Source organism: Trachinotus anak, unplaced genomic scaffold (assembly GCF_046630095.1).
Source record: "Trachinotus anak isolate AG129_WGS33_773 ecotype Australia unplaced genomic scaffold, CSIRO_AGI_Tana_v1 ptg000023l, whole genome shotgun sequence".
Lineage (NCBI taxonomy): Eukaryota > Metazoa > Chordata > Actinopteri > Carangiformes > Carangidae > Trachinotus > Trachinotus anak.
In genome coordinates this window covers 2,654,142-2,679,395 of record NW_027273874.1, presented here as the reverse complement: position 1 = coordinate 2,679,395, position 25,254 = coordinate 2,654,142, and the positions used below count along the sequence as shown (strand labels likewise).

The window sequence follows — 25,254 nt, the reverse complement described above, 5'->3', positions numbered from 1 at the left end:
AAACAGCAGATTGACTATCCTCTTCTTCTTACATCCTATATTCCTCTGTGTTTTGTTGCAATGTTTCCTTTGCTTACTTTTATCTACAGGTCGCAGGCAGTCGCGCCGCCAGTTGAGGAATGAGAAGGATAAACCTCTGCCTCCTCTTCTGGCCAGAGTTGGAGGCAACCTTGAGGTCGGTACATATCTCTGGAACCAGTCCTGCTTTCATTTTGGGCATTTTTTTTTTATTGTGATAATAATGGAATCTGTCAGATTTCATTTAAAGTGAACTTGTACTGTTAAATATTTTTCTAACAATCTAACAATCTTAAATTGGAGATGGCAGCAAAGCTATTACATCTCCATCACCTCTAAACCTTCCAAGCTCATTTATCATCCTGATAATGGTGGACGTGATTATAATGACCCACATTGTTCAAACTAGGATTCAGAGTTTATTTTAGCATTATTAGGCAGTCAGACGTCTTCAAACGAGGCCTTGGGAAATTTAAGAAATACAAGAAATACGACAACGTTTTCTTTCTTTCTATGGTGTTATTTCCACTGCCAGTTTCACTCAGGAAAATCCATAAAACACAGTAATTTCCTTCAATAGGTGCTGGGCTTTAACACACGCCAGCGAAAGGCTTTCCTGAACGCAGTGATGCGCTGGGGGATGCCGTCACAGGACGCTTTCTCCTCTCAGTGGCTGGTTAGAGACCTCAGGGGCAAGACTGAAAAGGAATTCAAGTAAGTAACATATATTTAAGAAATATATAGATTGAAACTATTCAGACATAAGTTTCCTCCACTTGTGTCCATCGTTTAACCATCTCTCATCTTCTTCATCTTTGCCAGAGCTTACGTGTCTCTCTTTATGCGTCACTTATGTGAGCCAGTGGCCGACGGCGCCGAGACGTTCGCAGATGGCGTCCCGAGGGAGGGCTTGTGTCGGCAGCCGGTCCTCACTCGAATCGGCGTCATGTCCCTCGTCAAGAAGAAGGTTAGGCCAAAGCCGTTCGCCTTCGTAGGTCAAGACATATGTGGTGAACGAAGCAAGTTCTGAGGCTTATGATTACAGTCCTGGGTGACTTGGCAACACGTGCGGTTACTGTGGCAACAACACATCGGTTTAATACTACAGCAAACAGTCCTTGAGCAGCTATTTTGTCAGATCTGTGCAGCTTGTTGCCTTCAACTCTTGATGTAACATTTCGCTGTGGCTGCTCCTTTTGTTTCATTATTTACAGCAATTTTCTCTGAACTGATCCGAAAAGAAAAAAAGAAGAAAACAAAACAACTGTTTTATTATTTTTCTAGACGCGCTTGTTGAACAATCCTGTCATGTGACAAATATGTTGCTTTTCCTGCGACTGAATCACTTGTGCGAAAGTACGGCAGTTTAATCCAGGGGAGGAACAGCAGAGTCACCACCAGCGATTAAAACTACTATACAGAGAGTTAATGACTGAATTACACTGAACGGTCACTTCAGAAAACAACGCCAACTTTGAGTAGTATTAAAAAGATAAAGTTGGGCTTCTTAAATGATTAAGGATTATAAATTATTGTGTTCCTATATCAATACTGTGTCTATAGATCCTTTTGAAGTATTAAGTTCTCACTGCTCTACTGCTTTCGCTTTGCCAGTTTATTTTAGTTTATCCAAACATCTTTTACCCAGTTTTTAGTCCAACTTGTTTAAACCTGCCGACATCCTGATCTGCCATCTATGCCACAGGGAATTTATGATATTCTGCCAGGCAAACAGGGCATGTGGGAGGTGAGTTTAAAGTGGTAAAGTGAGTGTGTGCCAAGCTTTTTTATTTTGCTGAGTGTTAGGAGTTTTGTGCTCAGATCCAGGAGTTCGAGCACATCAATGGGCGGTGGAGTCTTCCAGAGCTCAAGCCTGAGGTCAGCGTTGACAAATCCTCCTCCAGGGCCTCCTCTCCTGCAGTGAAGACCGCCACACCCACCCCAGACGCCAGCTATAACAATACGCCGTGCACCTCAAAGCCAGGTAATGAAACATGCATACACCAGATCCAGCAGGGGGTGCTCCATGTAAAGGGCATCAGAGTAAGTTTGGCATTGAATACAACAACTACAGTAATGTGTGTGTGTGTGTATTTTTATGTGTGTATGTGCAGCGACCCCTGCTCCAGTAGACAAGCTTGAAAAGAACGGAAAAGAGGGAGAGAAGGAGGAGGACAAAGAGGAAGGTGAGGCCCCGTCGGAGAAAGAGAAAGTGAAGGAGAAAGAGAAGGATGAGGGGAGAGAGGTGGACAGCAACAAAACTGGAGACCCTGAAGAGGTGGGACACTGTCCTCAAAACACAAGATACTCAACTGCTAAAACATCTGTTTTGTGGTTTTGAGTGACCACTAACATTTTCTTAATAACCAGTTGCTCTTAATGCATTTTTTTTTTAGTTTTTGCATCTCTACGAAACATGGGTGTGTTTTATTAAATTTCACTTGTATTAAGAAGCAAAGCATGTTCCAACCAACTGACCACCCACTTCCTTTACTATCAACAATTTAGTGAGGCATGCTATGTTGTTCTGTATGTTTTTCCTCATTCCAGACAGCCATTTGTTTCCGACCACTTTTATGTAGCATGAAAGTGAAATATTTCATTATCAGTGCATGGCTAATGAATTTTCATACTGAATTTATGGATGAAATTGAAAAAAAGTGGCTGCCTGGAAGGTTGAACATTACAGTCAAAAACACTGTGGCATGGTTACCCATGAAATTAACAACAAAAAGGCAAAAACACACTAAGCACTGTTGTGGTGTAGTATGTTATTATAAGCTAAAATGCATTACAGCTGATTTAAAGCTGATATTGGTTATGAAGATTTCACCATACAACAGCAAATACCCACAGTGAATACCAGTTTATTGATGCCAGATTGTGCTGCTGTCCATAGCTTTCCTCCTCAATGAAAGAGACGCTACAAAGTGCGTCTCCTGGTCAGAAAACCGAAGGCAAGGAGGAGCGTGACCTGAAGGAGGTGGAGAAGAAAGAAACAACCGACGCTCCAGCTGCAGCGAAAGACGAGAAAAAAGCGCAGGAGAGCAAAGAGGAGACAAAACAAACATCAAATCAAGACACAGAGTTCAAAGAAGAGAAGTCAGGTAAATACAAAAACACAGAAAAGAAACATGAGAAGCCGATAATGTGGTTAGATGGCATCTGGTTTATACGGACCAACGCATCAAGTCCTTGCTAACGTTAATTGTCATTTCTATTTCCTGTATAAGGAGAGAAGGCGGGGGAGGAGAGGGAGAAAGACAAAGAAAAGCGCGAAGAGTCACCCGCCGCAATGGAAGCGTCAGATGCCAAGGATAAGTCCGTGGTGGCTGACTTGAAGAAAGGTGCATCTCACTCTCTGTGGTCGTTTGCTGCCATAATTACATAAAGTTGATATTTTTGCCAAATAATACCTTTACTGTCTTTCTCAATAACAGAGGAGGTCAAAGGTGAAAAAGATGCTGGGAAAGAAGTCAAAGCAGCTAAGGAGGAGGCACCCAGGGGCAACGGGAAGCCTCCGATTGAGCGACCTCGCTTCATGTTCAACATCGCAGATGGCGGCTTTACTGGTTTGTACTGATTTACTTGCACTATATGTGGAATAGATTAAACTGACCTATATGGTAAAGTACATAATGTATTTTTAAGACTATATGTAGGTAAAAAAACAAAAAACATTAATTTTCCCACAGTCAGGTTTTGTTCTGGCAGATCAAAACTTTGACAACTAATAAAAGCTCTTTGTTACTTTAATGTTTCAAGAAAACATTAATTCTAGGTGTAAAGTACTCCCACTTATATGACTCATTTGAAAACCTATCTGGAATTGTAGCAGAGACACTTGTATTTAAAGATTGAGAAGATCAGCTTTTCTTAAAAATAGAAATTGTACAGAATCCCCAAAAGATGAGAAAAAGGTGAAAAGGTGAAAATAATTCATAAGGTTGAGCAAACAAGTTACCAAGCAGTCGAAGCAACATAAAATGTACTACGAAAACAATTTAAAAAACATTTGTCTTGCTCTCCGGAGCTTCTGTACAAAGGCAGCAGTGAGCCAAAATTATCTCCACCTTGATCACAAACCCAGAAAAGCTGTGTGTGCTGTGGGAACACCTGCAGCCAGGATTCAGCTTGCTAAGCACTTTGAGACCAACCTCATTTTTACCTTGTGCTGGCTTCACCCCCGCAGAGCTGCACACTCTTTGGCAGAACGAGGAGCGGGCTGCCATCTCCTCGGGGAAGATGAACGAGATCTGGCACCGCCGACACGATTTCTGGCTGCTGGCGGGAATTGTGATGTATCCTTGACAGCAGTTGCCCGTGCAATGACCCTGTGTGTTTATTTTTCTGTCGGCCGGCAGAAGCCCAGCGTAATAAGTCAACAAGCCAGCCAGAGCTCAGTAAACAGCAAACTGTGGCTGCTGGAAGCTGATGCAGTGGGTCATTTAGTTCATGTTGTTTTCTTTATTATGGTAATTAAGGCCATGCAGCATTCACATAAAACTCTATTTTCATTATTCTGCTAGTTAATGCTGAGGCCCTGTTAGACTGAAACAAAAGGGGAGAAATGATTTATTTCACAGGCTGTCTCAAATGTAATTTGGACTAAAATAACTGCAATTTTGTATTTTTAAGAAGATTAACACTTAAAAAAAATCAATGTTTAGCTTAAAGAATTAGCTCAACATTTTTGGAAGTAAGATTTAAATGAGCAGATTGATGACAGTCTCATGTCTGTGGCTTAGTTTGGCATAATGATTAGATGTGGTTGAAACAACTAGCCTGGCTCTATTCAAAAATTGCCTGCCAAGGATACAAATTGTCACTTTTACAGCGCTGTCTCTGAACGTATTAAGTAAACGAGTGGTAGATAGGTGGGTTTTGTTATCTTCAGACAGAACCCCAAACCTAGGCTATGTATTTCTCTTTTTCCAGTCTTTATGGTAGGCTAAGCTAACCTAAGCTAAGCAAATGATGGCTGTTACTTCATATTGAACGGACAGTTTTTGAGAGTGGAGCAGCACTTACCTGTAAACATCGTCTCATCTAGCTTAGCATAAAGACTGGAAGCGGCTGGAAACATCTCTAAAGTTCATTTAACATAACATTTTATTTGTGTAATCCTTGGATAGATTTTTCCACCTGCTTCTTGTCTTTATGTTAAGCCAGGTGAAATGTTTTTCTAGCTCCATATACAGTACAGGCCAAAAGTTTGGACACACCTTCTCATTCAATGCGTTTTCTTTATTTTCATGACTATTTACATTGTAGATTCTCACTGAAGGCATCAAAACTATGAATGAACACATGTGGAATTATGTACTTAACAAAAAAAGTGTGAAATAACTGAAAACATGTCTTATATTCTAGTTTCTTCAAAGTAGCCACCCTTTGCTCTGATTACTGCTTTGCACATTCTTGGCATTCTCTTGATGAGCTTCAAGAGGTAGTCACCTGAAATGGTTTTCCAACCGTCTTGAAGGAGTTCCCAGAGATGCTTAGCACTTGTTGGCTCTTTCGCCTTCACTCTGCGGTCCAGCCCACCACAAACCATCTCGATTGGGTTCAGGTCCGGTGACTGTGGAGGCCAGGTCATCTGGCGCAGCACTCCATCACTCTCCTTCTTGGTCAAATAGCCCTTACACAGCCTGGAGGTGTGTTTGGGGTCATTGTCCTGTTGAAAAATAAATGATGGTCCAACTAAACGCAAACCGGATGGTATGGCATGTCGCTGCAGGATTCTGTGGTAGCCATGCTGGTTCAGTATGCCTTCAATTTTGAATAAATCCCCAATAGTGTCACCAGCAAAGCACCCCCACACCATCACACCTCCTCCTCCATGCTTCACGGCGGGAACCAGGCATGTAGAATCCATCTGTTCCCCCTTTTCTGCGTCGCACAAAGACACAGCGATTGGAACCAAAGATCTCAAATTTGGACTCATCAGACCAAAGCACAGATTTCCACTGGTCTAATGTCCATTCCTTGTGCTTCTTGGCCCAAACAAATCTCTTTTGCTTGTTGCCTCTCCTTAGCGGTGGTTACCTAGTAGCTATTTGACCATGGAGGCCTGATTCGCGCAGTCTCCTCTTAACAGTCGTTCTAGAGATGTGTCTGCTGCTAGAACTCTGTGTGGCATTCATCTGGTCTCTAATCTGAGCTGCTGTTAACTTGCGATTTCTGAGGCTGGTGACTCGGATGAACTTATCCTCAGCAGCAGAGGTGACTCTTGGTCTTCCTTTCCTGGGGCAGTCCTCATGTGAGCAAGTTTCGTTGTAGCGCTTGATGGTTTTTGCGACTGCACTTGGGGACACATTCAAAGTTTTCGCAATTTTCCAGACTGACCGACCTTCATTTCTTAAAGTAATGATGGCCACTCGTTTCTCTTTACTTAGCTCATTGGTTCTTGCCATAATATGAATTCTAACAGTTGTCCAATAGGGCTGTCGGCTGTGTATCAACCTGACTTCTGCACAAATTCCACTAATTAACCCTGACAAGGCACACCTGTGAAGTGAAACCCATTTCAGGTGACTACCTCATGAAGCTCATTGAGAGAACACCAAGGGTTTGCAGCGCTATCAAAAAAGCAAAGGGTGGCTACTTTGAGGAATCTAAAATATAAGACCTATTTAAGAGTTAAGAGTTATTTCACACTTTTTTGTTAAGTACATAATTCCATATGTGTTCATTCATAGTTTTGATGCCTTCAGTGAGAATCTACAATGTAAATAGTCATGAAAATAAAGAAAACGCATTGAATGAGAAGGTGTGTCCAAACTTTTGGCCTGTACTGTATAACACAGACACAAGAGTGATATCAATCCACTCACCTAACTTTCACTAAGAAAGTGAATAACTATATATTTTCCTAACGGTTGAAAAGTTTTTTAAAGTTAATTTTAATGTGGTTCATAACTTTTCCAAGGCACAAAAAAAAAAAAAAAATCTAAGGAAAGAGGGCACACACAGTTCTGCCTTGAACTGTTTCCTAACTGCTGTTTCATGACCCTTGACCCATGTGCCAGTCACGGCTACGCCCGGTGGCAGGACATCCAGAACGATCCCCAGTTCGCCATTGTCAATGAGCCTTTCAAGTCGCAGGCGAATAAAGGCAACTTCCTGGAGATGAAGAACAAGTTCTTGGCTCGACGCTTTAAGGTAGGACGGGACTTTTTTTCAGCTTTTATTGTTAGTGAGGCTTTTTCTTTTGCTTTGGAAAAAGAAACGTGTTTTTGTTCAAACCCATCTTTTCCTTATTTTCATTTTTGAGATGTCATAGTTGTCAAATGTTAAATATAAGAATCAAGAGATACGACTTCTATGACCAGCCAAATAAGCCCGCCAAATTTTCAGTACTCTGTGCAACTGGCGCATTTCGGTTGCCACCAAAAAAGTCTTCCAGTTCAATACCCAGCCCTACTTTTATGCAAGCAAACTATTTTAGTAACATTTCTCAGCGTCTTCAACCACCTGACTTGTTTGATGGTCGGATGACAGATGCCCTGAGACCCACATATGGGCTGGATGGTATTGCTGACCGCTGCATTACTGGAAAAGCTCTCATCCTGTTTTTGAGCAGCTCACATGTTTCAGATCCTGCCCTCAACATCCTCATTTACTGTATCTCTGTCTCTGTCTCGCTCTCTACGTTTCTTATTAACTCTCTGGGCACATTATTTTGAAATTCTGACATTAAGAATCCACAACACAGCACAAAGTGATGATTTCACACCAAATTCCGCTTAAGTATGTCTTTGTAGTAATTGGTTGTGTAACATGATAACCTCTGACACATTTACATTTTTCTTTGACACAGCCACAACTGAACTACTGTATGAAGTTGGATTTCCCATGAAATGATTGCATTACTGTTACCATGTCAACCAAGAAACTGATTTCTTTGGAAGTTCACACACAGAGTATCATCATCTGTTTAAAAACAACATAAGATCGACATTTTTTTTTTTTTATATTACTTATTTCCTTTAGTTGGTGTTTGGGTTCCTTTATTATAAGTTAAATTGTGTTCCTTCGTTATATATAGAGATTCATATCTATCTTATCTTAGTTTTTATTCAGCTCATGATTGGCCTCCAACACTGCTCATTGTAATCAGTGGCTTCAACTGCACACTGACACCTTTCAGTGAGTTCAGCTGTGCAGAGGAGGAGCTTAAGTTATATTAAGTCTCTTGAACTCTGAAGAGGGTTTGCACAAGCTGAATGTTTGTTTGATGTAGGGATTCAGTAAAGGGTTTGAATGCAACCGCAGCCTGCAGGAGCACCTGCATAAGAAATACTGTATATAAATATTTCTACCCTGCTGTGATTTTTGTTTTTTGTTTTTTTTTCCTCACATCATTATCAGTGATGTGAGAGTGACTTTCTTGCTCTTTCCAGGAAAGATTTGAATCAGAAGAAATCAAAGCAGTAGATGAATCCTCCCTTGTTTGAAGCCAAGTTATAAGCCACAAGCTTATTTGTCCAAATGAAATTTTGGTGTAAAGCTCTTTGTTCACACAAAGCAACATGGAATAGTTAGAAATTAGAAAGTAGACTCGAAGTCTGCATCACCACTAAAAACACATGTTTTTGACTGTGCTGTTGATGGACATAAAATAAAACAAACAAACATGAAAAAAGCAAGCATTAGAACTTTGGTACAACAATTTTATTTCAGGCGCCTCTGTCTATTAAAGCTTTTCTCAAACTATATTGATCAAAATCCATGTTCATGTTACAGTTGTGCAAAGCATCACAGATGTAAGGTGCAGCCATGGCTTCTATATGAAACACCAAAACAATTAAAAAGAAGCCATAGATAATGTAATTTAAGACTAATAACTACTATTTAAGACTACAATTTGATTGGGTAGATACACTCCTGCTGTTTTTATGAATTGTCTGAGTTTAGCAAAAAAATTGTGCAACATTCACATTAAAGTATTCTTTGGGTTCTTATATTAAAAACACATCATAGCAGATTTAAATTATGCTTTATTGCTGTAAATGGCTAAAAGATTTGAGTAAAAAATAGTAAATTATGACAGTTGATGTATATTACATATTGTATTTAGTATGGAACTGGGACACAGCATTAGACCTAAGCAGCATTATAATAGTTGACATGAGGCACTACAGACCAGCTGGGTCATTAAATATGAGGATGTTGTATCTTTTTATGACGTGATACCTGTGTGTTGAATCTTCAAACAGCAGTGCCCAGTCTGCAGAAATACCAACGTACAACATTTTCACTTAAATACGTTTCTTTCCTGCCTCCTCCAGCTGTTGGAGCAGGCACTAGTGATAGAGGAGCAGCTGCGGCGGGCGGCGTACCTGAACATGACCCAGGACCCCAGCCACCCAGCCATGGCGCTCAACGCACGCTTTGCAGAGGTGGAGTGTCTGGCAGAGTCACACCAGCACCTCAGCAAGGAGTCGCTGGCAGGCAACAAGCCAGCCAACGCTGTCCTGCACAAAGGTCAGGGATGACGGGGAGAAAAAAAAAAAGTTTTGTTTTTAAAATCTTGTTTGTACTGGTAATAGAGAAAAAAACCCTACAAAGTCAGCAAGTGTGAAGAAGCTGAGACAAACATTTCGACACAGACAGACAGATTTATAGAAAGCTGGAAAGATCAGCAAACAGATAATCACAGACATACAATGAAAGAGAGATACACATCATCAACACATCTCACCAGCGCTGTTGTGCAATCACCCTGTTTCCTGTTGCAGCAACCGTATCGCTCTGCCTGGAGCGGACTTCATTTAAGCCAAGCAGATAAGCTTACACCATGTTAAGTGATAGCTCCAAACATTTCCTCACTGCCTGTCTGGCAAGTCTGTCCATGTTTATATTGTTTACTTAGCATGCTCAGCACACTACTGTTCTTGTTCTAGTCTTGAATTTCCACACGTAACGCCACTGAACCTCATGAATGTCCTGAGATATTTTTATCAAACTGCAAAGCTATGCTATAATGTGGTGACAGAATGAGAAATGGGCTTAGTGAAAACTGTTTACAGTGTTCAGATTTAATGAATGACATTTAACCACATGATGATCACCATAATAACTTTTAAAGAAATAGGAGGAACTTTTAGTGCCTCCTGTAGAGGTTTCAGTGACTCTGGACATTAAATGAAATTATGTTGCCTGTATTTACTTTCCAAAGTTGATACTGAAGTAACTGAATTCCTATGAGATCCTGTGCTGTTACCCTCAGAATGAAGCAAAGACCATTTTTTCCTGGATAATAGAAAAGGTATCAAAATAAGGTGTCAATAATTAATAAGAGGCCCAAAAGAAGCAGGAAGTAGAAGCTAAAATATGCATCAAAAGCAGAGTACAACCTCTTGCCTTTGAGGAGTTGATAGTTACTGATGTGTGTTGTTGTCATTGCAGTGTTGAACCAGTTGGAGGAGCTGCTGAGCGACATGAAGGCCGACGTGACACGGCTACCGGCCACGCTGTCCAGAGTTCCACCCATCGCCGCCCGCCTTCAAATGTCCGAGAGGAGCATCCTCAGCCGGCTGGCCAGCAAGGGCACTGAGACGCACACACCCCCGGTCAGCAGCCGGCTGTTGAACACAACACACACACACACATTTTAACAGCCGCACTCACAAGTTGAAACCTGCTCAAGCTGCCTGCGCGCAGTGGAAAAATAATAGATGGAGGACGTCCAATGAAAACACAGGGCCCATTATCTTGTCACCCACCTGTGCTTTTTCACTGCACAGCTGCTTAGTCAGCAAATTTTTTCTCGGCTTATGTAACTCTTAAGTGGTTTGTCTTATTTTCCTTATTGTTGTCCTCTGTTTTTATGTGTCGCATCTCTTATGTACATTATTCCTGAAACTAAAAACTTCCTTTCTTGTACAGCCCATACCTCCAGGACCCTACGCCACCCCTCAGAACTATGGAGCCCCCTTCACCCCTGCCCCCCCAAGCGCCCTACACATGGGAGGGGCCAACTACAGTCAGATGCCACCAGGATCCTTCATATCAGGTCAGTGTTTGAAGCTCGGCTAACACTGATATCCACTGCTGTATGTAATGGCGAGGTCAGATGTTGGACACGTCATTACAAACCTATGTTGTATCGAAGAAGCATAGAGGGGTTTTTTTTACTTTCAAGTTAAGATATCAAGAGTTACAGATATATTAAATATGCCAGGCTGAATTAAAGGGAAATGTATATAAAAATGATGCCCTAGATACCTGGAAATTTTTCATTTCATATAAAGGCACAGATATAAAAAAATGGCATTTTGGGCTTTAATATTTCAGTTGATATACTTTTGATTTGAAAAGTTCAAATATACATGGTTCGCATGTGGAAAATTAATTTAATCTTATTTTGAAACTATTTAAGGGGTCAGTTAAGAGGGGTTTTGAGAACATTAGGCTTCACCTACAAGTGCAAATGCTCTGTCTGTGAATCGGAGTGTGAGAAAAAGCGTTACAATCAGTTACAATAAACATCACAAGATATTACTAGGGTAATCATAATTATAGTAGTCAGGGTAATTTACAGAAGACGAAAACCAGTTTGTTTGATTTGTTTGACACTTGGCAAGCCAGTGATTTAAGCCTGATTTATGCTTCTTTGCCGAGGTGTTATTGCAATCTCACCGAAGCCGCCTCTGGCACAGGAAGTGATTTATAGTTCAGCAGAGGATTCAACCTGTTGATTGCTGCAGCACCACAGCAACAGTCGATTTAGTGCACTGCAAAGCCATGTTGTACTTTCTTTGTGTACCTGAAGGAAACCTGTCTTTGAGTTATGGGTAATAGACGGTGATGATAATAAGGTTTGAACCATAAAAGACTTTGCTAGCTAGAGCATAAAATACAAATTTGTTTTAAGTAGTAGTATAAAGGAGCCTGTAAAACGGTTGTATAAAATCTTAAATGGCTCTGGGTTGTCTCAGCTTGAACTTGAACTGAGATCACTTACTTACAACTGAAAACCTGCAGTACACACTAGGGGCATGGAGTTTGAAAAACAGACAAGGAGGGTCTAATGAAAGACACTACTGCATTATGGTTAATGTAATCTAATGTTTTTGGAGCTTGACCTATACTAAAGGTCAGGATATCTTAGCCTCTGCTGCACCAGTTTTAAGCATTTTTATTTCAGTGCGTCTCTTGGAAGTCTCAACTTTGTTCAAGTTCAAATTGCTGTTGTGTTTGATTTTAGAGTCACTGAAACTTAAGTTGGAACGTCTTTATCTTTTGTAATGTGGTGTATTTCCAAGTGAAATGCAATATGCGAGTGGGGATTTAGTTATGAAACGGATTTGAAATCGCTCAAAGGTGGGCGTGGCTTTGTCAATATAGCACCTCCTACAATGGTATAGCTTCGCGAGCTACTTCCACCGCCTGTCTCTAGCCCTGTGGCTGCTATGACTCAGATGCTAACGGTCAAGTGTGGTTTTATATGATGGGTGGGTTAGCCAGGCATCCCAGATCACACACACTCACCAAAGTTCAAGATGAGTCATAAAAAAATATAATTACTGGAAGAGAAAAGTGAGGGATTTTGATATGAAAATATTTGTCACACAACAAGACATAACTTGGCAATGAAGACCGGGAGATGAGAATAAGGAGTCATAGAGAGCCGCAAGAAGGTTTTGCATCCAAAATGGCTTCACTATATCAAAGAACAGAAATTTGTGGAACATGTTGTTGTGTAGTTATGTTTCCTATAACATCAGCCATCTTTTCTGGCAGCAGAAGAGCAGCCCAAGCCGACCAATTACAGCTCTTGTGGTGCGTCTGTAGCCGTACTGTAGTTAAATTTCTCCGTGGGACCTCATCAGCTCCAGCAGAGCTTCAGAGGCTCCACGACACCCCGACGGAGAAGCACAAATTTGGCTTTAGAGATCTGGATTTGATTACTTGGCAACTTTCACTGATGATGGGCAAAACCAGTCCAAAACATTGCTCCTATTTAAAGATATCATCTTAGGAATTTCATCTTTATTTGGTTATGTTGTTGTGGAAAAACATTAAGTAAAGAAGATGAAAAAAATGTTCGGGCTTTATTATAATTACTGACTGTGGGAATTTGAGAAAAACTTGTATGCGCTACAGTTAGTTTTGTGATCAAGTAGAGCCTTATTTAACTATTAAATTTCATTATAATCCTTTAATATGTGGAGTAAAGCACGACTGTTTAAAGCACTTTGAATAGATACTTTATCTCCCTGAGCAGCTTAGGTTGTGAAACCTTCAAAATCCAGAAAGGAGTCCATATCGGAAAAAAAACATCTGTAGCAGAGTTTCTGATGTGGCTGCCAGATAAACACCTGAAATAGACATTACCAAAATCAAACACAAACGTGCTGCTCTGCTATAATAAGGCATTTTCATCTCTTAACATGTCCAACCTCAAAACCTCAATACTCTGCTCAGCAGTAATGACACATTGTGCAACAATAAAAGCACAGACTGTGCTATCAAACCTGCCTGAGGAGCATTTTTTCTTTCAAAGCCTGTGTATTTTCTCTTGTGAAGTGCTATTGTGGCACTCATTACTTATCGAGTTAAAAGCTTTAGAATTAAAGTCATGAAAAAATAAAAAAGAAATCTATTTTGTTTTGGCCTCTTGTCCAACTCCCATAGTCTGCAGCATGTCAGTGCACACAGGCAGTTTGTGAATTTATTTTCTCATAATTAGTTTGGTAACAACATATGCTCACCAGACGGACTCTGCGCTCTGCGTGTGCATTCGTGTTGGGAGATGTTTAGATAGCTGAGATGTGGCAGAGATAACTGGTAAAACCTGATATTCCCCAATAGCTTTGCCGTAAAAACCACAACAGCCAGCGCTCTCAGTGCTGCGCCTGCCTCTCACTCAGTGTATCTTGATTTATGTAATTGTAGACTGAGACATCTGTCAAAAGCATTGCATTTTAGAGAGCCAGAGCCTATCTCTGAAAATGTCATTATGCTCAGCCTGTCTGACTCTGGCTGTGCCAAGAAAACATTCAGACTTTGTACCAAGGTATTTTGAGAGGGACAGAAACCGCAGAAGTAGTTTAGTTGTGTAAATGTCGTGTTGTGACTTGTGAACCGGCGGAGGGTTGGGCCCAGCGACGGCTGTTCAGAAATAGTCGTGCGCCAGTTGTGCTGCTCCGTGGGTTTTTGCTCGCGGGGGCCTCGTGGCGAGCAGCTGAGCTGAGCTGAGCCGGGCTGGGCCGAGTCGACTCTGAACATCCTGAACTCTGGCAGGGCACAAGCATGCAGCAAATGAGGCTGCATTTGTGGTCTTGATTGGGGTTCCGCTGGTTCCTGACCTTTTTAGATTCAGCCAGGGAGGAGGGAAAAAAAAAGTAAGCAGGAGAAATGGACGGAGCTAAAACAACACAATCCTCTGATTTTGCGACCTCCTAGCTTCCCTCCATTAACAGCACTCTCCTGAGAAAAGCTCCCTCACTTGAGTACACAAAACATGTCCAAAAATATGCATGTCTGCCGTGGCACTGTAACTACACATCTACTACTTTAGCTGCACCCTGTGAACCCTGCTACAAAATGTAATGATACACCAAACGCTTGAATGAAGGATTGTTTTGTGCTGTCTCACACATGGCAATATCTCAGCATTTGCTCAATATCTTGAATCACATTTTGGAAAACCTGTTTCAGCCATCAGTACTGCCATGAGGAAGCTACTCATCTGCACTAAAAGGAGTCCCACAATCTAGACAAAACTTCATCTTTTAGGGGCGTAGAAATTAGAGAGCTGGAGTCAAGCCCTCATGTCTGCAAGCACCTGCCCTGCTGAAGTGTCCCTGAGCTGGACACTGAACTCTCGCCAGCTCCAGTAGCTCCCCCCCTGACCTCTGACCTCTCCGCAGAGGAGGGAGGCAAACTAACAGAGAATTCCCTACGGGGACCAGTAAAGTGTCACATTATCCTGCTCCCCTCTCCGAGTCTCCACTACAGTCTGCCGCTTGTCTGCCCCCACAGAAGCCGCCGCCGCTGCTGGGGCCACCGGGGGAGCTGCTGGGGGAGCCGCTGGAGGGCCAACCGCTGCCGGTGTTTGCCAGAAGACCAAGGAGCACGATGTGGTACAGCGGCAGCGAGTGGTGGACCTCTGGAAGGACGGCAAGTCAGAAGGGGCCATCGGGCAGGAGCTGAGGATGCCCAAGTCCACGGTGCACAGCATCATCGTAAAGTACCGGCTCAGCAACACGGTGGAGAACCTGCCGCGCAACGGGCGACCAAAGAAACCCTGAGGCCGGGGAGACTCACCAAGGGGGAACAAGAAAGGACATTTGGATAAAAGATCCTGGAATGTAGTAAAAACAAACTGAAAAAGAGACAGTGGGAGCTGAAAAGGAGAGACAAAAACCTGAATGCAAAAGGAGGATGTCCAAAAAGGACCAAAGGACAAGGACACTCCTGGACTGTGAGGAATGTAAAGGGAGAAGTGAAGCTCACTGGATGGATCGCCTAAGTACAGGAAAAGAAGCGGTGGCACTATGATCCGCAAAATAAAACAAGCCACAGAGGAAGAGGGGAAGAGAGGTCCAAAATACAAAGGGAGAGGTGAAAGGCTGGCCCTGACATAAAGAACTAATGATGCGTGGGGGGGAAATGAGGCAGAGAGACAGAAAAAAGGCGAGATGACCTGTCTGGATAAAACGAATCCTCAAGCACAGCTACTAAGGCGCTAATGAAAAAAAAGCCCACAAATCCGACATTGAGAGGAAAGAAAGAAAGGAAAAAAGACAGTATGTTAATGCAATCACAGGTTTTCAGGAATTCAGATATGAAGGCGGAATTGAAGAAAAATGCAACAAAGGAGGAATTTTTTCTCTTTTATTCCTCCTCAGACAGATTTCTTGAAACTTCTTTTTCTGTTTCTCCCCCTGCGCCGAACAAAGATTTCCCCCCGGATCGATTCTTCATCCACCAGCTGACTGAACAAGCCTGTCCCCTCACTCTGACCCTGTACTCCCTCATTCCTCCACCATCCTCCACTCCTCCGTCTCGCTTTTCTCAGTCTCTCACACACACACATACACACTCCAGACCTCACACACAACCTGAAAACCTGAAGACGTTAATTCATCTGCTGAGAATAAGCAGATGAGATCCTCGAAATAGAAAGGGACAAACTGGACTAAGATTATCTTGCAAAAAGAAAGGAAAGAAAAAAAAGGAAAAAAAAATAGTTTTCTAAGTATAAAACACTACTTCCCATGGACTCCTTTGCCCTAGCATTCCTAAGTCCAACCAAGCGTAGAAGCAAGAACCATAGATATAAAAAAAAAAAAATAGAAAACTGAGATGTTGCCTTTGTCCAACAATCAGTAGCAATGTTGCTCTGACCCAATCTGATGGGCTGGTATTGAGATCTGTACTGTATTACAAAGCATATTTACTATTGCACCTTTTTTGAAGGGGGTCACTTAAAGGGGAGTATCACTCAAGTGAAGTATTTACATTTCCTGTTTTTAAGCCTCATCACGACAACAATCGGTATTTATGAGCAGCTCTTCCCCAAAGCTAAAGACTGTAATCTGTCACTGAAAGAAAAAGGGAGACTCGCTTTGAAGCCCGAAGAGACATTTTTGTTCTTCGAGCTCCATTATTGTGACAGCGTGATGGATTCCACGCTGGAAAATGTCCCCTGATCCCAGAGAAAATAAAACACTCTGGACTCTGTCATCGTTTTTCCAGCTCTGCGCGTGCGTGAGTGTGTGTGCAGCAGAGCTGTACATCAGTGCGACATCCCAGAGTGGGGAGCAGGACAAACTCTTATGTCTCGTTTCTGGAAGGAGGAGACGTGAACAATCAGTCACACAATCCAGACTTTTCTAGGATTTTTAAGCTAAAATTGAGTGGTATCCCCCTTTAAGCTCGAAGGACGTAAAGATCAGACAAGTGTGGCATTGGTGTGGCCTGCAATGAGGATATACTGCGTGTTTGGGTTGAGGAATACTGTATGTGTGTGAATGTGTTTTTTTTTTTTTGTATGGTAGCTGTCCAATTTCTATCAAAACTAGGTATCATTTAAAATTTTCAATATTGGTACCAATATGACACCTTAATGAATTCCAAATACTGCTTTGGATGCCTTACTTTTGTAGAAACCTTTTTTTCTATTTCATAAAATAAGCTAAACATCTCAAACACAAAAGTGCTAAATTGTGTTGTTACTCATTAATTCTTTCAGACAATATAAAACAGTGTAAAATTTGCTAAATTACAACTTAAAGCTGCACTAATCAATATTTTTGCATTAACAATCAATGCAATTACTATGTGTAATGTGAAAGGGGTCCTTCAAACTGGCATACCCACAGAAGTATCACCCGACTGTGGTTTTCCTCAGCTTTACAGAGCGTTTTAGCATCTTTGAGCTCATTGTTTTGGTTTTTACGACTCACAGCTTTACTGCATTGATTCACTCCCACTGCTGTCATCACCTTTGTTTTAATTTTTTATTTTACAGTGAAAAAGCTCTGATAAACCCCCTATACGCTACCTGCCCAGCACCAAACAAAGTTAGCGACTAGCTAGTGAGCATAGTGGAGCATTTAGCAGCTAAAGCAGCTTGCTTTCTCAACAGATTGAGAAACTCCTGCAACTCATGGATCTCTGAAACTCTTTTCATGTCTCAGCTGGACAGACTCTTTAATTCGAAAATCAAGCCTGTGCTTTTTTAGTTCCTGAAAAGTTGACAGTTCAGAGACAAAGGGTTGTCCCTGATGAATGGTTTTGGCACGTACACACTCACGCAAAGCTTTTCAGCAAGCAAAAATGCTACGTTTGCTGCCAAGATGGCAGCCTTCACTTCTATCAGATAGTAGGCAGGACCTACAGGGGAGAGACACAGGCTCACATGTTGGCTGGGAATGTTTTTATTGCCTTTCTGCACTTTACACGCTCCATCCAGTGCAATCCCAGAATTTTTATGCTAGTACAGGAATAAAATTGAAGTTTTAGGAATTCTTAGACATGTCCAGGTGTGGGTTGTTGGATTTCTTATATTTTTACTACAAATATATCACTGCCAACCTAATTTGGGACCAGAAAATCTCTGTCTAACAATGTCTGCTGCTACTGTAAAGCTGTAGGCAGGTTAGTGAGAGTAAGTGATCTGTATAAAGAAAGAGGAGGAAGGAGGAGTTTGGTTGTGAAGTACTGCGGAGTGAATTTGGCAGGAGAGTGAAATGTTCGATGTTGCACTGCACAGGGGGAATCTGTTATCTGGTGTAATACAGTACAAGTGCTTCATTGAATTCCTCCTCATGTTTTATCTTCACGGCTTCTTTACCTTATATGCCTTTTTGGCAGAGCCAAACTGATACTGGGTTTTTGCGAAGCCGATACAAATACTGATATTCAAAGTTACACTCCTTTTAGATTTCAGTCTTGGTGAACTGGTGGTAACAGGAAGTACCACGGTTCAGTGCGACATCAAACACTCCTTGAGCAACTACTTTGTTAGAAGTAGGTCAGAAGAGCAGTTAGTGTGTGTTTACAGTGCAGCCAAACAAACTCACGTTGTTTTGATGAAGAAATAAGCTCATTAATAAAACTGACCCTCTTTCAAAGAAATACTTGAAATGACCATGTCTTGTTATGTAGACACATTTTTGACCTCATTGACCTTACGTTTCATTTCAGCTGACTCAGTAAAAATCACCCTGTGTTTCACTAGTTGAATGCTTTTAATGTTTAGTTGCTTGTTTGTTTATTTGATAGGGACAATACATGTAAATGAAGATCACTATAAAATACAAATGTGAACACGCTGGATTGTAGTAAAAATGCTAATTTATATCCGTTGTCCCTGCAGGTAACAGAAAACACTACACAAATACAATTAGAAAGTACACAAATAAAAAGCAAAATGCATTTTGCTGCATATTCAGCTAAAAATGATCACAGATCTGGTTTGACTTAAACCAGCGTTATAGATGTGTCTTAAAGGTGGGATATGTAGGAAACTGGCTTATTGCAAATGGTAATGTGAAGCAGCAGCAGCAGCAGGAAGTGTTGGTCATGGTCATGGTTAGGGTTGGGGTTATGGTTGGGATTAACCTAGATCTGTTTTACACTTGAAAAATACACTTCTCACTGCTCTCTGGTGGACAAGTAATGTAATAGTGACACTGTTTTTACATTGGCATTTCTGTGCTGCAGTTTCTTGCTGTTATATTGGCTATGCTGACTTATCGGTCGGACTCTTTTTTTTTTTTTCTTTTTTTTTTGTCCTTCCTTTCCAGAGCACTGTACTGTTTTTTTTCCTCTCTCTCTCTTTTCGTCTCTCTTTTCCACGTCTCTATCTTCTGCCTCTGCATCTTTTTTTGGCTACGCACCCGTAATTTCTCTTGCTCTTTCACCCAGTCTTTACCTCAACTTTGTTTTGCTCCTTATCAGATTTAGTCTGCCCCCCCCCCCACCCCCCACCCCCCACCCCCACTCACATACACACTTACTGACTCGGTCTCCTCTTTCTCTCCATTCCCTCTGTTGGCCTCCGATGGCAAAGTGCCATAAGTTTTCCCATAAATGGTCCCCCCACTGGTTCTACACACACACACAGTTGGAGCCCCCCCCAAAAGTCCTCAGCTCAATACACTCCTTATCACATCTTTGATCTACACGGGTGTGTTATGACAGTTTATCTTTCCCTGTGGCGCGAGTGAGAGAAGTGCGCTGTTAGGCTATTCCTGGCTTTGTTTTGAAAGGAGCGCTAAACTCGCCGTTCCACTCCCCGAGCAGATTCATGATAGAGCACAAATGTGGGAAGCTCAGATCCCTGTGCTGGCCAGCTGTGCAGTCGTGTAGAAAGAAGATCATTTTCTTGCATGTGTGTGTTTGTGTCTGTGTCCTCATGTGGCTGTGTGTGTGTGTGTGTGTGTGTGTTTGTGTTTGCAAGTGTGTGTGTTTATACTCATTGCTGGCCTCACTCTCGCCAGGTTCACAGTTATGCATTCTGGGATTTTATCATTATTGTTAACATGATACTGTATATGTAATATGATATATTGATGTACTGTATTATGCAAGTTTGCTCATTAAAAAGATTATCAAAGTGTTATTGAACACACCTGGACCTGGTTTGTTTGCTTAACAGTGGAAAATCCATGTGTTAGTTGTGACCGTCCTTCTACAGTTTTTGATTATTAACATACCATAATCTAAAAATAAAGGTGGATCCTTGGTTTAATTATCATTAAAAAAAAAAAAACAACAATGCAGATACGGATGTTGTTGACATGCATATCATCAGCGCCGGATATTTTTTTAGCGCTTCAGTTTCTCAGAACTTCAGCCACATTTCCTACAAACAATATTGCTTTATTTTTCAAAAGAGGATGTTAGCTCTCATCGCCCTCGTCAGCTCCACCACAAAATATTTCTCTTCTTCTTTTGTATCATGAATGAATATTTTGTCAGTGATTTGTCTTTTGACAGGATGTGCAGCTCATTATCTTCAGGTCTCACTGATTTTTGTCTTGGCTAGTATGCAGAGCTCATTGGTTTAAACCAATTTTTACATGTCATTGTCCCCTTTACATTTTATGTCCCTGATCACCCAAAAGTCATTGTGTTTCCGCCTTAATGAAGACATTAATTGTTGTTTATGAGCTTCTCTTGTGATTAGCAGACTTCAAGCAAGTCATCCAGTCAGGGCCATAGCTACCACTGAGGACACTAAGGTCATGTTTGTATATTTCTTTTTTCTGTGAATTCAGGTTTTTTTTCCAATTCAGGGTAGAATATACACTCTACAGTTAAAATCATACACGTGGTGGGTATTTTATAGGCTGCCAGTATTGTTATACTAAACATGTGTAACTTTGACTCCTTTTAAGCCAATAAATAAAAAAAAAAGGATGTTAACCCTCCAAAATTGCAGCAATGTGAAACTCAAGTATTCAAAAACTAGAGACCGTCTGGTGAGGGATCACAGCAGCCTCAGCGGCCGTCAACAAGTTGACGTTCCAGGTCAGACCACACCCATCCTCAAACTTGTCCTTCAGTTTGATGTCAACACACCTGTAAAGTTTCGTGACCGTATCTTGCTCAGTTGTGGCGCCATCATAGTGACAAATATCTGTCCACATACAGACAGAGAGAGACACCTGCCAAAGTACTCAAAACCACCACTGTGGTGGTTCCCGCTACAGCAGATGTTTCCAGGACCACATTTTGCCATGATGACACACACAGACTCTCAAGGTGAAAACAATACCAGCCACGCTGGTAATGATCGAGCAATCCTGCTGCCAGAAGCAGATGTGACCCTCTTCTTCACAAATGTGTCCTCTGATGCTCAAAAGTGGACTTGATGTCTAAATTTGTGTGTTTTCATTCTTCTTTTCCTCTGTGTAAGCATTTTAAAGTCGTCCTAATCTTTTCTTCTCTCTTACATGTTGAAGCGTCTGAACTGAACTCTCTCTCTCTCTCTCTCTCTCTCTCTCTCTCTCTCTCTCTCTCCCTCTCTCTCGCTGCAGTGCTGAACGGGCCTCCCATGTCTGTAAAGAAGGAGCGGGAAGCAGAGCTGCTAGCCAACCGGCGGGAGCAGCGCAGCGGAGAGGTCATCTGTATCGACGACTAGACTACACACACAAGCCACAAACTCACATTCACACACACACACACACTTGCGCGCACACACACTGAAACCCATCTGCTGCAAATGAATCTTCACTTTCTCTCCAAGAAAGTCGAGTCCCGGCGGTAAACGCTCTTCAGACGGCACCATTGAACCACACACCCAGTATTAAACCGAATTGACTGACTGAGGGTGAACTTACTGACCCGCTAGTGATTGTAGTCACTTCATCTGACAATTGAACGCACACTTTTACACACATATACACACATGAGTCTTCTAAAACTTTACTCTGCTGACTGGTACTCCCCACAAAAAAAAAAAAAAAACTACAATCGCACACACATACAGTAATAACACTCACACACGTGCACTTACTGTCCATGGACACACACTCCTACAGTACACACAGTCCATATTGTCTCATAACTTCTTGTGACCTTTTCTTGTCTGCCTCAAACCATTATACTCCTCATAAACGGCCTGCTCACACAGGCCTCCTCCTCCTCTAGGGATGCTTCTAACCTCACCTACACACACAGTAACAGACACACACACACACACACACACACACACACACACACACATATACACACAACACACCTCAATCCTAAAACCTTTAGATCTCTCAATAGGCCATGTAACCTTCCTCCTCCTCCCCTGCTCCTTAAACTCTCGACAGGAAGCTGCATGTGAAAAGTAAAAATCATTTCTACCGCCGCACTCCATCCCCTGAAGCATGCTCTAATCACAATAATGCTGTCTCGTGGAAAGGAAAAAAAAAAAAAAAAATGGTATCAAGCTGTGCCTACAGTCGTTTCAATGGTGTTTCTAATTCTCAGAAAGAGGCTGAAACTCTGATTTCTCAGTCCGAGCAGCTCCAAGCACAGCTCCAGCGTTTTTTCGGCCTTTGTTTCATTTTGCTTTTTTCAATGGTACATGTTTAGATAAAACACACGCAGTGAGGTATGATAACGATAACTATATTCAGGACTTGTTTGACCACATAAAGTATTTACCGACATCCCATCCCGCATCCCTGGTTCTAGTTTATGTACAGAGCTTGGAGGTATTTTGGGGGTCTGTTCCAGAAAAGGCCTTGCGACAACGCTATTTTTCAGAAACCTCCTATGAATGTTTATAACCTTTCATAAGCAAGTCAGTGTTATTAAAACCTATCGATCACCCTCAACTCTTCCTCTTGACACCCCCTCCTTCCCTCTTCTCCCCTTTCTCAATCAGTCTTTTTTCTTGTTTTTTTTTTTTCTAGTTTCTATTTCTTTCTACAAAATCCTGTGATATACTTTGCATATTTAAACAGCTCATTCGTGTCCTCTTGTGTTTTTACTCTCGCGATTATGAGTATTGTTGTCGTCGATGTTGCTGTTGTTCTCGCTGTTGCTATTTCGAGAAAGAGCTTCTACCAAAAGAGACATTTTTTTGTAACAAGAAACTATGAAAAACGATACAGTATGTGCAACACAAGATGCACCTCTTTGCCATGTTTGTCCTATAAGTACAAGAGAAGGGAAACGAAGAAGTTGAGCTAACTTCAGAAGTAGATATATTACAAGAAATCTAATTTTTCTTGCTTACATTTTAGATTTGGGGCTTGCAAATGACATATACATATATAGAAAATAGGCCATATGTAACCCTAAATGCTTCTATGGGCAAAAAGAAAATGTATACTAATGTATAACCCCAGTAAAAATTCTTGGTTATTATCTGGAGAATCAGAGGCTGGAAGCCCATTTTATACACTGCATCATTAAAAAAACGCCTTAATAAACATAGCTGAACAATTGTAAAGTCATTCAAATGAATTAAGAACCTGATGTCAACCTGTAAATCCTAGTCAAACTCTGCTTTAAGTTAAAAATTTAAAAACAAACAAAAAAAAAAAACAAAACAAGGTAGATAGGAGTTAATTTATCCCATAAACACAGTACATTTTACACTGATCTTCCCAGGAAATAGTGAGAGTCCATTTTGCAAATTTTATTTCATACAAAAGTTTTGCAACCCCTGAACTAAAATGTTGCGTCAAAATCAAGCACTTAGTTCTTTTTTTCCACTTTTACTCTGTCCTCTTTCCAGATTTTTGTGTTAATTTCTGGGTATTTTGTGTCACTGTGTATGTAGTGGTGCCGATCAAATGATGAGTGGCAGTGAAAACATGTCAATAATGACGCATCTCCTTTTTTTTTTCTTTCTTTTTTTTTGTTTGTAATAAAACTGAATGAAATAATAAAAAGGTACTGTGTGGATTTTTTAAGGTGTTTTTATGTATTTCATATAGATTATTTTATTTTATTTTATTGGCGTTGCTCCATTATATCTCATGAATATATGAATATCTCAACACCCACCTACCTACTTGGTTTGACAAGAAATGATTATTAATTTCATTTTTTATTTGGAAGCCTATGGTTGTGTTGTTTCCTTTAAAAGTTACATTGTCTTACTTCAAAATGTCAGAAATGCCACAGTCATCATCTCTTTATTTGTGCAAATACCACCTAAAATTAGTCATTTTTATTTATTGTTTCTATCAGAGCTTCGTGGAAAATTAACTAATGTGTATGCAGACTGAGAGGCATAAACATTTACAGCTTCATTTTGGTCCAGAAATTATGAAATAAAATTTTCTGAATATATTTCAGCTTAATATGAAAATTGCCTTTTGGCCAATGGGTTTGAAGTGAAGCTGATCAGTCACAAAGACGATGAGGTTTTACAGGTCAGCCTTAAACTGTAGAAAAACAGTGTGTACGTGTGCTTTTTTTTAAGCTTTCATTGATAAATGAAGGCAATAAAGCTTGACATCGAACTAAACCAACAGGGAGCAGTCGACTTCAGGGACTAAACATTGCCGTCAATCTGCAGTGACGCATGTGAATGCTGCGTAGACGCAGGAAGACATCGATGTGGGAGGCTGTGAGAATGATACAGTGATTCATCGTTTCTTCTTCACAGGCCTTTATCACCCTCCTCCACCCCCCACACCCATACGTACACATACATGCAACAACAACGCTGAGGAACAGATGGTTGGTGATTCATGATGAGTAAAGGTGAAGAGTCTGTTACTCAAAACCTGATAGTGCACATTTCAATATTTACTGTTATCGCAGCCTCATGATTCCAAGTAGAAGAGTGTGGGGATTATGTCAACTCCCATTAAGTGCACACTGACAGGCTCATTATAGATAAAATATGGACTGACTCGGGTGATTGCTCCTCTGTACTGTACATTAAGTTTACGCTGAAGTTTCAGGCATGTAGCTGATGGTTTTATATGGAGAGAACTTGCAGGCATTGATTTAGTTTCTTCCTTCAGGTCACAGGAGCAGCTGACGATGTGCTTCAATGTTAAAATAATATATAAATTTGATGTAGCTTGCAGCAATATATGATACTGTTTTTAACTGATGACATGCACTGTTCAGCATAAGCTACGGCTTTACTTTTCAATACTTTTATATTATTTTCATTAAAAAGTTTGAAAGCAACATTAATCGAATTTTTTTTTTTTTTTTTTTTTACCACCAGGATGCAGCACAAGAAGCTGCAACACGATGAATCTAGGTCCAACACGCGCTCTCCTTTTAGCTTTGTTTTGGCCT

At 41.1% G+C, this 25,254-nt stretch overlaps 1 protein-coding gene across 4 annotated transcripts in view; it reads left to right on the top strand.

The window, feature by feature from the left end:
* The window catches only part of chd3 (chromodomain helicase DNA binding protein 3), a 43,336-nt gene extending 19,441 nt beyond the window's left edge, over positions 1-23,895 (top strand). For 2 of the 4 annotated variants that reach the window (XM_071459490.1, XM_071459489.1), the window contains exons 27-40: positions 90-175; positions 599-732; positions 841-985; positions 1,840-2,002; positions 2,133-2,296; positions 2,918-3,125; positions 3,252-3,365; positions 3,459-3,590; positions 4,211-4,319; positions 7,050-7,182; positions 9,312-9,507; positions 10,432-10,595; positions 10,912-11,038; positions 21,525-23,895. In XM_071459490.1, the coding sequence (XP_071315591.1) occupies positions 90-175; positions 599-732; positions 841-985; positions 1,840-2,002; positions 2,133-2,296; positions 2,918-3,125; positions 3,252-3,365; positions 3,459-3,590; positions 4,211-4,319; positions 7,050-7,182; positions 9,312-9,507; positions 10,432-10,595; positions 10,912-11,038; positions 21,525-21,628 (1,979 nt within the window). In that variant the 3' untranslated portion in view covers positions 21,629-23,895. Of the gene's footprint in view, positions 1-89; positions 176-598; positions 733-840; positions 986-1,839; positions 2,003-2,132; positions 2,297-2,917; positions 3,126-3,251; positions 3,366-3,458; positions 3,591-4,210; positions 4,320-7,049; positions 7,183-9,311; positions 9,508-10,431; positions 10,596-10,911; positions 11,039-15,012; positions 20,110-21,524 lie in introns of those variants that run through there. The other 2 variants (XM_071459488.1, XM_071459487.1) reach the window with 1 other exon arrangement.
* Positions 23,896-25,254: the final 1,359 nt, after the last annotated feature.